At 28.9% G+C, this 15,135-nt stretch overlaps 1 protein-coding gene across 1 annotated transcript; it reads left to right on the top strand.

Moving 5' to 3' along the window:
• Window positions 1–145: 145 nt before the first annotated feature.
• On the top strand, window positions 146–4,349 carry LOC101508002 (uncharacterized). Its single transcript, XM_004492871.4, has 2 exons — window positions 146–3,268; window positions 3,788–4,349. The coding sequence occupies exons 1-2, from the start codon at window positions 349–351 to the stop codon at window positions 4,147–4,149; spliced, it is 3,282 nt and encodes a 1,093-aa protein (XP_004492928.1). The 5' UTR covers window positions 146–348; the 3' UTR covers window positions 4,150–4,349.
• Window positions 4,350–15,135: the final 10,786 nt, after the last annotated feature.

Genomic DNA, 15,135 nt, shown 5'->3' with positions numbered 1-15,135 from the left:
AGTTGATTTATTTATGTTTTTTCAAAAGCAAAGCAAATTGAAAGCAATAATAACAATCGTGAAACATGATCTTTAGCCGATATAAAGTGGAGGCCAAAATAATGAAACTTTGGAAAATGTTTGATTAGAAAAGTTGGTTGATAAATTTTGAAGTGCCTTTGGGCAAGACTTTCAAAAGTGTACTTTTGTTAATAATCACATTGCTTGCTAATTTTCTCTTATAAGTACCCCATAAACACTCCAACATCAATCATCACCACACAATATAACAACTACTCAATAAAAAGTTTTTGCAACCTTAGACTTTACTCTTAATTCAAAAATCATTCTATACTTACTTGAAAAACCATGGTGGAAAATCAAAATTTCATCAAGCATCACTTCATAATCCTTTGTGTCCTCTTATCAGCCTTTTTTCCTCCACAAGTTGTTACTTTTTCCAAAATCACTTCTTTCACCTCTACTAATAACGTTTATGATCAAACTTCTCTTGAAGAAAGTGAAGCAAATGCTTTGTTAAAGTGGAAACTAAGCTTTGATAATGAAAGCCAAGCTCTTTTGTCAACTTGGAAAAGAACTACTAGCCCATGCACATGGGAAGGAATTAAATGTGACAAACCCAACTCCATCTCTAGCATAAATCTTGCAAATTATGGAATAAAAGGTAAACTCCAAACTCTTACCTTCTCTTCATTCCCCAACCTTATTACCATAAACATCTACCAAAACAACTTTTATGGAACCATTCCACCACAAATTGGTAACTTGTCCAAAATAAATGTTTTGAACTTTTCTATAAACCCACTTGAAGGTTCCATCCCTAAAGAAATGTGGACATTAAAGACTTTAAAAGGCCTTGATCTTTCTGTTTGTCAATTAAGTGGTGAAATTTCTAATTCCATAGCAAACTTGTCCAATTTATCATATCTAGATTTCAGTGACAACAACAAATTTTCTAGTGGCTATATTCCTCGTGAGATTGGAAAATTGGACAAATTAGAGTATCTATCTTTAGCAGGTTGTAATCTTATTGGTTCCATTCCACAAGAAATTGGAATATTGACAAACCTTGGTGTTATTGATTTGTCAAGGAACATTCTTTCTGGTACCATACCAAAAACAATTGGTAACATGAGTAACTTAAATCAACTTTACCTTGCTAATAACACCAAGTTGTGTGGAGAAATTCCACACACCTTGTGGAACATGTCTAAGTTGACCATGCTTTACCTTGATAACAATAATTTTTCTGGATCAATTCCTGATTCTGTCCAAAACTTGGTCAATTTGAATCACCTTATAATTTATTCCAACAACCTTCTTGGATCTATTCCTTACACCATAGGAAACTTGACTAAGTTAAGACAACTGAGAATGTTCTCTAATCATTTGTCTGGATCAGTCCCTGCTTCTATTGGACAGTTAATCAATTTGGAAGTCATAAGTTTCCAAGAAAACAATCTTTCAGGGCCTATTCTTGACATAATTGGAAATTTGACAAAGTTAATCATTTTGGAATTATCCATCAATAAATTTAATGGTAGCATTCCACAAAGCTTATTTAATAACTTTACCAAATGGGATACCTTTTCATTAGACAATAATGATTTCACTGGCCATTTGCCACCTCAAATATGTTCTGGTGGATCTCTAACAGATTTCCATGCTTTTCAAAACCATTTCACTGGTCCAATACCAACAAGCTTGAAAAACTGCACTACTATTGAAAGACTTAGGCTTGAGGGTAATCAAATTGAAGGAGATATATCACAAGATTTCGGCGTGTATCCGAAATTGACATACATTGATCTAAGTGACAATAAGTTTCATGGTCACATTTCATCAAACTGGGGGAAGTGTCCTAATCTTATTACCTTGATGATATCCAACAATAATATCTCTGGTGGCATACCATCAACACTTTTGGAGGCAAACATGCTAGGCAAACTTCACCTTTCTTCCAACCAATTAACAGGAAAGCTTCCAAAGGAACTTGGATACATGAAATCATTACTTGAAGTTAAGATTAGCAACAATCATCTCTCAGGAAATATTCCAAGTGAAATTGGGTTGTTACAAAATCTCATAGTTTTTGATGTTGGAGGAAACATGTTGAGTGGCACAATTCCAAAGGAAGTTGTGAAGTTACCCTTGTTAAGGAACTTGAATTTGAGCAAAAACAATTTTAAAGGGAGAATTCCCTCAGAGTTTAAACTCTCACAGCCTCTTGAATCTCTTGATCTTAGTTGGAATTTGTTGAGTGGAACCATACCAACAGTTCTAGGAGAGTTGGATCATTTACAAAATCTGAATTTGTCATGCAATAATCTTTCTGGCACCATTCCATCAAGTTTTGAGGATCCAATGTCAAGCTTGACTTATGTCAACATATCAAACAATCAGTTAGAAGGTAGAATACCAAATAATAAAGCTTTTCTCAATGCCTCAATTGAATCATTACAAAATAACAAAGGCTTGTGTGGTAATCTCACTGGCTTAGTTTCTTGCCCAACAAGCCACAGTCAAAAGAGCCACAAGATTATTCTACTTGTATTGTTTGTTATCTTAGGTTTTCTAGCAATAGTATTTTGTGTAGTTGGAATTTCAATGTATATTCTTTATAGAAGAGCAAGAAAGACAAAAACCAAGGATGGAAATTCTAATGAAGCAAAATGTGAAGAAGTGTTTTCCATATGGGGTCATGATGGGAAACTGTTGTTTGAACATATCATTGAAGCTACTGAGAATTTTGATGACAAATATCTCATTGGAATTGGAGGGGAAGGATCTGTTTACAAGGCTAAGGTGAGTTCAGATATGATTGTTGCTGTGAAGAAACTTCATTTGGGAACAGATGGAGAGAGGCCAAATTTGAAGTCCTTTGAGAATGAAATTCAAGCTTTGACAGAAATTCGACATCGTAACATCATCAAATTCCATGGATATTGCCAACATTCAAGATTCTCATTTTTGGTTTATAGGTTCATGGAAGGTGGAAATTTGTCTCAAATGCTAGTCAATGACACACAAGCCAATGCATTTGATTGGGAAAAGAGGGTGAATGTTGTTAAAGGTGTGGCTAATGCATTGTCTTATATGCATCATGATTGCACGCCTCCGATAGTTCATCGCGATATATCGAGCAAGAATGTTCTTTTGGATATATCATATGAAGCTCAACTTTCTGATTTTGGAACAGCTAAGTTTCTGAAGGCTGATGCAAGCAGTTGGACCACATTTGCAGGCACATATGGATATGCAGCTCCAGGTTAGTCTCATTTTTCTCTGTATATAGTGTTAGTATCTTGATAGAAGCCATAAAAGAGCTAAGTTTTTAACATATACTAGGTCATAAGCCTCTATCGAGTCAAATTTATTTCCACCCCTTGTCGCAAGGACATTTAATGACTTCAAAATAATAATAAAGTGTCAAATCCATTTTGAAAGAAAATATGGAAGCTACTAAACTTATATCCCTCCGTCTCTAAATATAAAAGTCTCTTGATAATTTTCCTTGTTCTTCTTTATAAAACTCTCTTTGAATTTTCAACTGCATTAGTTATTTTTATATCCCTAATTAATTTTCATTTTTTTTTTCGCAATCAATAATAAATACTATATCAGTAACATTAACTTTTTTTCACTTATCAAAGGTAAACTTGGAAAAACAATATCAATTCTTAACAAATTTAATACTATGACTTACTTTCTTAATTCCTGTGATACCATAAAAAAGCCTATTAATTGATTTATGCATGTTAACTTTAAAATTTTAATTTGATTGTAGAGTTTTCTGAGACCATGGAAGTCACAGAAAAATGTGATGTTTACAGCTTTGGAGTTCTTTGTTTTGAAATCCTTATTGGAAAGCATCCAGCAGATTTCATTTCTACATTGTTCTCACCATCTACAGCCATAATTACTTATAATTTGTTGTTGATTGATGTTTTAGACCAACGCCTTCCTCAACCTACCAATTCAATTGTTGGTGATATCATCTTGATTACTAAGTTAGCATTTTCTTGCTTGACTAAAATTCCATCTTCTCGCCCCACTATGGAATATGTTTCAAAAGAAATATTGATGAGAAAATCACAATCACATTTAGTGGATCAGTTCCCCCTAATAAGACTTGGACAACTCCTCTAAAATCATCCAACAACTTCTTTCTGTATTTTTTCTTGAGAGTAAAGATGATACAGTGTCACTTTAAAGTTATTTTATATTGACTATCAATTGTAATATGTTAATTTATGAAATATATGTGTAACTTTTTTTATTTGTTGTTGTTGTTAATGTAAATTGTTGGTAAAAATATTTTTACATTGAAAGTGCATCATCACCTTTAATCTCTTTTTCTTTCTCTTTGTACTTTAATTTTTTGTCGAATACTTTTATTTTAGGTGAATTAATTTTTCTTTATCTTATTTGTGGAGCTTTCCTAGTAATTGTATATATCAATATCATCATGTCATGTATACATGTTTACTTTTGTGGTGCTTAGTGGTGTGTATGTATGGTCGTGTTCATATATTATTCTTGCTTAAAAGTTGTGTGGTTGGTTTCATTTCAATAAAGTAAAGCACTAGCAATGTGGGTTAACTTTCATTTATTTCCAAAAAGGAAAAATGAATTATTTATGACTGAAATATAAAAACTAGTCAACTGATAAAGCTTGTCTGGTTTGAAGTTTTTTTTTTCTTTTTTAAATAAAATTTTGAAAGTAAAAATCTATTCCCATAAATGATTTAATTTGATTTTTACTTAGAACAATTTTAAAACTTTATAATTAAATAAATTTTTAGTCTCTTAAAAATTTCAAAATTTTATTTTTAGTCTCTATATAAAGTTATCAACATTTTAGTTCTTAAATAAATTTTTTTATTCACATTTAGTCTCTATTTAAAAAAATTATAAAAAATTAATATTTTTAATTTATATAAAAAATCCGTATAAAATCAAAGTAAGAACTAAAAATAAATGAGTATTTTAAGAGACTAAACTTAAAAATTCATAAGTTTATAGAGATTAAAGACATAATTAATTCTATATTTTTTATTTTTCTTTGAATGTTAATTAATACTCCGAGCTAGTGGCTATCAACTACCACTCCAAATCACAATCAATCTCCCACTTTCAAGACTACCACTCCGAACACTATAGACCACCCTTTTACTATCATTTTTAGTAAATATTTTCAACTATAATTATTAAAAATATTACTAAATAAATAAATCATTACTATCATTTTAAATTTAAAAAATACACTTTTCTTAAACTTGTAAAATAACATGGTCTATTACACATTTCAAATCATACTAACGGTTCTTCATTTCTTATGATGTTTTTATTTTTATTTTTAAATATTAGTAATTAAGTCAGTCGTTAAATTGATTTTTTGGATTTAGACATGAGACCTCTTACTTATAAGATCTTGGATGTTTCTTAACACGTTTTTTAACTCAACAAATGAGCTACCTATGTGAGACTCATTTCTTATGAAGTATCTACTTCATATATTTTTATTGTAATTATACTATGAATTACTTTATCATAAAAAATATATAATTTAATCCACTAAATCTATTAAACCATGACTTTCATGTCTCGTTGGTTTGATATAATTCAGTCTGATTTACGGGTAAAATGATTTTTTTATTTATAGAAATAAAGCTATTTAATATATTATTTATTTATAACATACCTACCATGCACATACTTTAGTAAAAGAGAGCAACTTTTGTTTATTTAAACTATTATATAAAAGTTAATACATTTAAAATCTTAAAGTATATAAGCTTGACTAAAAATATAAGTAAAAGCTAGCTCTTTTTATACATAAACAAAGAGAACATACAATTATACATGTAATTTGGAGTTAAATTTGCGGTTAATTGATTTAAATATCTTCTTTTTATTTAAAAATAATCAAATTGCTCTACAATAAAAAATATATACTAAAATGTCTTATTTTTTTTCTTCGTTAAGATATTGTATCTCTGCGATTACCTAAACGATTTTTTTTTGTTATGTAAGGTCGCATCACGGGGATACGATCTTGTACAAAGATTACAATTTTTTTCTTCATTTTAATATTTGAATAATTGTTAACTTAATAAATAAAAATATTTAAATAAACAAAATTACATTAATAAAATATATTAAATTGAATAAAAAAATACTAGATGTATGTCAAAATAAATAACATGTTATATTACTTTAACAACTCTCTCTTATTTTTTAGATAAATTTATATTATTTTAACAACTCCATCCTAGTAGATAAATTAGTAACTTAATTCTATTTTGTTAACAATTTTCTCCTATTTTTTTCTTCGAATTTAATAAATAAAAATTTATAATAATAATAATAATAATAATAATAATAATAATAATAATAATAAAAATAATCATAATAAAAAAATAGTAAATTATATTAGTAACATCAAACAAAATATAGTAAATTGAAGAAAAAAATACATCAAAATTAATGCGGTTAAATAGATGTGCCAAAACAAATAACGTAATGTATTATTTTATCAACTTAATTTTATTTTGTCAACAACTCTCTCCTATTTTACAGATAAATTAACATCTTAATTTTATTTTGTTAACAACTCTCTCATATTTTTCATCTAAATTCAATAAAAAAAATTATAATAATAAAAATAATTAAAAAAAGTAAATTATATTAGAAAAATCAAACAAAATATATTAAATCGAAGAAAAAAAATACATAAAATTGAACAATTTTTTTTTTATCAAGTTTAAACTAATGATGTCCACCTAAATGACCTTCAGTTCCACATCTAGGATGTCGTCGAACTCGTCTAGCTCTTTGAACGGGTTGAAGCTGTTCTGATTGATTCTCATTTTGATTATTATACTTATTGTAATTTATAGGTGGATTAGAACCACTACCACCTGACTCCATATAATTTTGAGTCTCAGGATTATACATGGAATCAAAGACAACATAAGCCGACTCAAAAGTTGTGCACCTAGTTCCAAAAAAATTATTGTAAATCCCACGTTATGTCGGATGCCCGGGGGTTGGTATTTCTGGTACCGACGAACCGTAATATTGAATCGGTATTTCTGTAGATATATGTACATGTGATGGTGGTGATGGACCATAATATAGAACTTCCGTAGGAGCATATATATATATATATATATATATATATATAACTTGGTGTGTTGTTTAAGCCAATTCATATATTCTGTGATGTGACAAAAAACACCTTCTACGATTTTACCTTGCAATACATAATTCTCACGCTCATTTCAATATTTAATCTCTACTTTCCAAACCTAGTTCCAATTATCATCATTGTCACGCCTCATATCGACCTCATGGTAGATTTTCATGTCATCTGGTGGTTGTTGTATTTGTTAATGGAAGCCGAACTGAAGTGCGACTTTATTGGTATGATGTTTTTTAACAATATGATGACAATGCAGATAGGTACATGCAGTCCACGTGTCCATCTCTTCTTTTGAAACTTCGTGTTGGAACTGGATGTGCGTTCTCCAATAAAACTAATATGTCAAAAATAAGCTAAAGTAAATATAAGAAGTATAAAGAATAATATAATTAAAAAAGTGCAAATAAATGTAAATTAATATATTACTTCCACGATTTGTTTAGAAAGTCACATCCTCATGCCATGATTTGTTAAGGATGTCGCATCCCCATGCAACAATCTATTATGATTGGTGCAGTACAAATCCTTGTGATTAAAGAATACATACACCTTACTACCTTGTATAAATAGAAAATTAAATTATTATACACCTTACTACCTTGTTTTAACCTATCAAATTATTTTATTAAAGAATACATACACCTTACTACCTTGTATAAATACAAAACTAAATCACATTATCTCACCATACCTTTTATCACTTAATCACAGCTGCTCAATAAGTAATTTGTATTGTTTATTACAATAGTTCAATTCTCGAAGGAGTTGAAGGTAAAACATTTATAAGTGATTATAAAAAGACGTTCAAAGTACATTATGGAAACAACCTTGCTCGTCTAAAGAATTTCATTAAAAAGAAGTTATAGCTCGGCGACAAAGTCACAATAACTGATATAGTTTATCGACACCTTGTGTTCCTTGGTGAAAATACAACAAGGTTTGAACTGATGAAGGTTTGCGATGACAAAGATATTCAAATGATGTTTGATGTTTATGCACAGTGGTCACAACTCGGCACCATCGAGTTATATATTACATTTCAGGATGGTCCTAACAAACATTGATCAATCGTCGACCTTAAACATACCTCGTCTTGACTACACCCAATCTTTTGATCAAAATACCCTTATCAACCCAACTTATATTCTCCATCACAACACTTTGAACCATACTTTAGCCAAATTGAATAAACTCATTCGAATAGTTTTCAACTACATCATGAATCTCCCCCAAAAAATCCACAATGCGATCTTCCGTTGAATGTCTTATATAATATCAATGAGGAAGAATTAAGCGATCATATTGAAGATGATGAAACATACTTCGATGAATCATCTAGTGATTCTAACGACGACATTGATGTTGACGAAGATATAGAATCAGAAGACCAACCTATCCTATATGTATTCGATCCACCATTTCACCCGAAGAATATAAGTTTAGAGAATGTAGAGAAATCAACTGAATTTGATCACATGTTCTTTAACAAAGTCCTAACCGTAGATGGAACTCTTGCAATTGGAATGAAGTTTGCAAACAAGGATGAATGCGTACATGCAATCAAACATTACCATTTAAAACAATCATTGAATTTTCTAATACAAAAATCAGATTCGAAAAGGTATGTTATTAATTGTTTAAGTCTAAATTGTTTGTTTAGATGCAAAGCTTCAAACCGCAAAAAAGTGAATTGTGGATGATTGGAAAATTTAATTTGCTTCATACATGCACAAATTCTGCATTGTCACAAGATCATCAGAAGCTCAATTCTGACATGATATGTACAAACGTAATGCAAGTTTTGAAAGGTGACCCTTCAATCAAAGTACCCTTCAATCAAAGTGAATGTCATTATTGCTCAGAGTCAGACTTTGTACAACTACACAGTAAGTTATAGAAATGCTTGGATAGCAAATAGTAAAGTGATCTAACAAATTTATAGCGATTGGGAAGAGTCTTACAATCAACTCCCACAATAGTTGTTGGTTATGCGAACGTGTGCTTCAAGAACCAAAATAGAAATAGAAACAATTTCAGCTTATCATGAGAATAGTTTGATAAGTGGGATAAAGATTTTTCATCGACTATTTGGGCTTTTGCTCCATGCATATATGCGTTTAAATTCTACAAAACAGTTGTACAAGTGGATGAAACTTAGTTGTCAACAAGTAGGACGAGACTCTATTAATAGCAGTTGCACAAGATGGGAACGACAATGTAATTCATATTGCTTATGCTCTTGTGGAAGGTGAGACAGAAGAGGGTTGAAGTTTCTTTTTGAAAAGTTTGAGAAAATACGTCACTCCACAAGTCAACATTTGTTTGATTTCAGATAAACATGAATACATTAAAAATGCTTATAATAATTCAAATAATGAGTGGCAAAATCCTCCGTCAAAGCATGTGTTCTGCGTCTGACATATTTCACAAAATTTTGTAAGATAATTTAAGGATAATGCATTGAAGAAAAAAGTTGTTATTATGGGTAATAATTTCATTCTTACTTTTTAATTAGTGTAATTTTTAATAATTTTTTTGACAAATTGTTTATTGTGTCAATACATGTTTCTCAATTAATGAGCCTACATATACATATTATCGAAGATAAATCGGCATAGTAAATCGGGAGGCTATAAAATGGTTATACAACATACTGTGAGAAAGTTGGATTAAAGAATGGAGGTAGTCATTGGGGTCACACGACAACCAACCTTGTAGAGTCGATAAATGGAGTATTAAAAGGCAAGTGCAACATTCTCATCACTACTTTGGTCCAATCAACTTATTATAAGACATGGACACTATTTCCAACAAAGGAAAAACTACACACATCAATTTTAGCTTCTGGTCAGGTATACATGGAAAAATGCATAAACTTTATGAAATCCGAAATACGTAAATCCAATAGTCATAAAGTTGATAGTTTCGATCGGAGCAACCATACTTTCATGGTCTATGAGACGGTAAATCCAAGAGAAGGACGACCAATTGATCATTTTAGTGTCAACCTTCCTAAACAATAGTATGGTTGTGGAAAATATCAAGCTATACATATGTCTTGTTCACATATTATAACAGCATGTTCTAACATAAAATATGATTATTGGAGTCTTATACCTGATGTGTATAAGATGGAAACAATATTAAAAGTCTATGAATAAACGTTCCAACCTATACCAAAGAAAAGATATTGGCCAAAATATGACGGTGTTAATGTGTGTCAAAATCATCAAATGCATAGAGTCAATAAAGGTTTCCCAAAGAGTAAAAGTATTAAAATGAAAATGGAAACTACATAAAAAGTACCAAGAAAGTGCGAATTATGTCGGGTCTCTGGTCATACTAGCAAACATTGTCCAAAAGGTGCTGACACCTATTCAAATTTGATCTATTTTTTTTTTCTTTTCAATGTAATGTATTATGTTTGATGTTATTAATATAATTTACTATTCTTTTTAATTATAATTATTTTTATTAATTTTTATTTATCAGATTTGGAGAAAAATATGAGAAAGTTGTTAACAAAATATAATTAAATTGCTAATTTATTTGCGAAATATGAGGGAGTTGTTAAAATAATATAAATTTATCTACAAAATAAGAGAGAGTTGTTAAAATAGTATAACACATTATTTGTATTGACATATCTACTCAACTACAAATATATATTAAAATTATTCAATTATTAAAATGAAGATTTTTTTTTATAATCCTTGTACATAATCGCATCCCCGAGATACGATATTCTCCTACTTAAAAAACAAAATTACTTCATATGATCCTAGGAGTGAGGATGTAACCTCTTTATGGAGAAAAAAAAGTAGAACATTTCAATATATATTTTTCATTCTAGGACAATTTAATTACTTTTAAATAAAAAGAAGATATTTAAATCAATTAACCTAAATTTACATCTATAACATATAGAAAAGCAACGCTTTATTTACAACTGCCAAAAAAGAAAAAACTAAATATCAAAAAAGAAAACAATATAGTAGTAGCATATAGGAGTGTGTAAATTATATGGTTAGTTCAACGTAAATTGAATTGCATTGCACTAAAAAAAACCAAACCACTTAAATGGTTGCACCACATATTTAAAACAAACTAGTTAACTAAATTTATTTAAAACCAATTTAACCATTTTAAATTCAATTAAGATTTTTTTCTTAGAAAAATTTCAAAGTTTATTTTTTCTCGAAATAAATAAACGTTAATTTTTTTTTAAAATTTAGTCATCTTTTATTTTTGGAAATTTTTTTAGAAAAAAATCGAAAAAACATTATTAAAATCAACTTTTCTCGAAAAAATTGTCAAAAAAATTTTAAAATTATTTTTCCGAAATTTATTTTCAAAAAATAATTGAAACTTTTTGTCTCGTAATATGTTCATTTTTGACAAAAAATAATTTATACTAATATGTTCATTTTTGTTGATCAATTTTCTTTTATATTTGAAACTAGAGATAATATGCATCAGACGATCTCTTTAATTAAAACATGCAGTCATACTCTTCATCACTATAACAGGGTATGCGCGCGACTGTATACTATAACAGGGTATGCGCGCGACTGTATACTATAACAGGGTATGCGCGCGACTGTATGAACACCAAATGAAATAAAATCCTTTCACAGTAACACAAAAGAAAACATAGCATACAATAATCCAATTAAATGCTTAGATTGAAACACTACAAAATTTATGGACTTAATATACGTCTGTTAATGTCATCATAGCTTTAAAATGAGCACAAAGTATACATATATACGAGTGGATATCATTAATTTTTTTACGAGAATCATACAACCAAAACAAACACTTTTATAGGTTCTTAGACCAACAATCAGTAGATACCACTTTCCTATAAAAGGTTGAAAAGAGATATTTATCATGTAGTAATTGAACTTGTTTGATAAAATTATTGGTATTAATTATTATACCCTAGAGTGAAAATGGATTGGTCAGATTAAATAGATTTGATCTGTTTTAAAAATTTGAAGTCTGGGTTTGACTTAATTATCTAACATGGACCATTTTTTAGATCTGGTCATACCTTTTAAAAAGACTAACGATTTAAAAGCCCAATTTTTTCCATATCAAAGCCTTTAAGTACAATCATAATTAAATAGTTTAAAGATCAAGAGACCTACTAAATGTACGCCCTCAATTCATTTTCTAAATGTAATAAAGTAATTGAAATTAAAAAAATAATACAACCAACAAGATATTAAATTTTAAATTAAAAATCACATTCGAAAAATGCACAATAGTTGATATAAAATTAGAGACTAGACCATAAATTTCTTTAAATAGTATGACATTCTTCCATCTCTAGGGCCTTATCTCTTACCTTCTTCACATCAATTTAACATCTCTTCTCATTTGCGTATTTAAAAAAACATATCTTTTTTATTTTAAAGTCCTAAAAGAAAGAAAAAAATTCAATCAAAAAATAATTGTACCTTATTTTTTCCACTATGTCAATACATTTCATCATAGTAATAAATAAGTTTTTTGAGATTGAATGTATGACCATAATTTCATATTAAAGCTTTTCAACCATTTAATAATCACTTTATAGAAAATATGTGAAAGATGATTAATGAGAGATACAAATAGAATTGACAAAATGTATCATTGGCTTAAACTATCAAAATAACAATTGAGCTCCAGCTCCACTGAAAATGAAGCAATTAACAAAGCATGTAGCTAACAGGAAAGCCAAGCGAACCAATATCTAAATCCAAAATAATTACAAGAACATTCATATTTCTATTAAGCTATAAAACACAACCACATGCTTTTCAAACTGAAAAAAAAAAAAAAATCACCAGCATTATTACCTCGGGAAAACAAATATGTGGTTACGGCCTCCAGATAATCGAAAATATGGCATTTGGCTAATAACCTGATCATCACATGCAGATAATTTCAGCTAAGTAATTCAAAACAAGATATTACTTGTTTTGCACCTACACTATAAAACTATTTTAGATATGCATCCAATCAAATCACATTCTTATGTCCTTTTATTACATTGATCCCTAAAACATCTCCACATATATCTATATAATGAGATATAATTGGATGCAAGTATAAAATAAAAAAGCTTTACACTGATTATACAAACAAATTAAATCCTTAAAACAATAACAATGCAATTTCAATCAAGGAAATGAAAGAGTTTTTTCTGTACTTTAACATAAGTCTAATTAATTTCTTTATCATTAAGAACACTCATCATTCGCGCACATTTAACATACGACAGAACAAAGAACAAATCCGCTTCCTCCTTTTTTGTCATCATGTATCTTGATTCTAAAAGTAACTTGTGTATTTTCACCTACAAAAGTAGTAAAATAGCATAGCTTAAAAAATCATCCCAAATTCCAAACATCAAAGTTTTAAATTAACGTCTCTGTAACTGCCACCACAATCGAGGTCAAATGTATGTTTAAATTGACAGTAAATTTAAAAAAATTACGGTAACACTGCATTATAATTTAACAAAGTTATAGTGGCACACAACAAAGTCAGTGCAATTCAAATATGGATGCAGTAATGATCTAAAAGTTGTAATGAATGAGAGTCTAAAAACTCTTTAGACTGATTATGTATATCAATTATTATCAAGGATAACAACACGATAGAGACACTGTGAAATTACCCGACTACCCCACTGACCTTTCAAGCAATTTTATGCTCCACTTAACATCTATTTATTAATTTTATGCTCTTTTACTTTTTTTTTTCCCTAATTCTTATTGTGTACTTAATAGAAAATAAATTAAAAAACTGTTAGAAAGTGAGACAAAAGAAGAGGGTCAAAAACTTATTGAACTAAAATTGAAGTATTGTAAATTGAAATTTTTTATTAGCACCCATATCAGCTCAAAAACAGAACAAATCGCAAACCGACAACCTAAATTAGCAAATCGTGAAGTGAAACAAGAGAGATGAAATCTCATTCAGCAAATCGCGAATTAATGACACTTAACAAACAAGATTACCAAAATAAAAATTGAAATCGCAAACTGAAATGATTTGGAAAGAGAATAGAACTTACTTGCTACTGTAAATTGCAAAGTGAAACAAGAGAGATGGATTTATGGTTGTTCGAAATTAAATTTAGAGTTTTTGGGGATTAGGGTTCGTTGAGATAGTATAGAGGAAAGGGTTTGAGAAATGCAAAGAAAATGTGTAGTTGCATTTTCATGGTACAAGATTAAAGGGGCAAAACCTACTTTTTTGTGCATTTAATTTTTTTTACAAAAGAGTATAATATTTTTAGAAACAGTGACACTCTAATTGTAGCTAAAAATAGTTTTAGTGACAAATAAAAAAACATCACAAAATCTGAGTGTCACAATAAGTATTTTTTTTTTGAAAGTGAAATAAAAACAAACACAAATTTCTCTTAAAAACGATACTCTCCCTGCATCTCTATAACAAGTGACGCATTTAAATATTTAATATAAATTAAGAAAATACGATAAGAGAAAGAGATAATAATATATTTTAATAAATTAACTTTGTTAATTATCGATGTATTCTAAATATCATAAATAAATATAAAAAATAATAAATTGAGAGTGATGTTTATGATATAAATTCGATAGTACAATAAAAAAAAATTAAATTGTATTCTAAATTAAAAGTAACAGTACAAATTCTTGTAGATAGTAACTATTAGAGAACAATTTTAATTGCATTTATTTAGAAATTTGAATTACCTAAATTCCCAACATCAACAAACTTTCCATAGATATAGAAGAAGAAAAAAAAACTTTTCTTAGTTAATTAAAATAATGTCAAGATAAGTTGAGAATATTTTATTTGATTTGTCGATTACGCTTTTGCTAAAATCAAGAGACTCAAAAGCAAAAGGAAAAGATTAAATGTCTCCTATTATTTTGAAAAGCAAA

The sequence above is a fragment of the Cicer arietinum genome, chromosome 3 (genome assembly GCF_000331145.2).
Source record: "Cicer arietinum cultivar CDC Frontier isolate Library 1 chromosome 3, Cicar.CDCFrontier_v2.0, whole genome shotgun sequence".
NCBI lineage: Eukaryota > Viridiplantae > Streptophyta > Magnoliopsida > Fabales > Fabaceae > Cicer > Cicer arietinum.
Note: the sequence above shows the minus strand (reverse complement) of the source record. Positions and strands in the feature narration are given on the sequence as shown.

What these genes read in the sequence shown, in the direction of transcription:
- LOC101508002 (XM_004492871.4), top strand. Translation starts at nt 349, where the DNA reads ATGGTGGAAAATCAAAATTTCATCAAGCATCACTTCATAATCCTTTGT. An exon ending in ATATGGATATGCAGCTCCAG is followed by an intron (nt 3,269 to 3,787) that starts GTTAGTCTCATT and finishes ATTTGATTGTAG; the next exon opens with AGTTTTCTGAGACCATGGAA.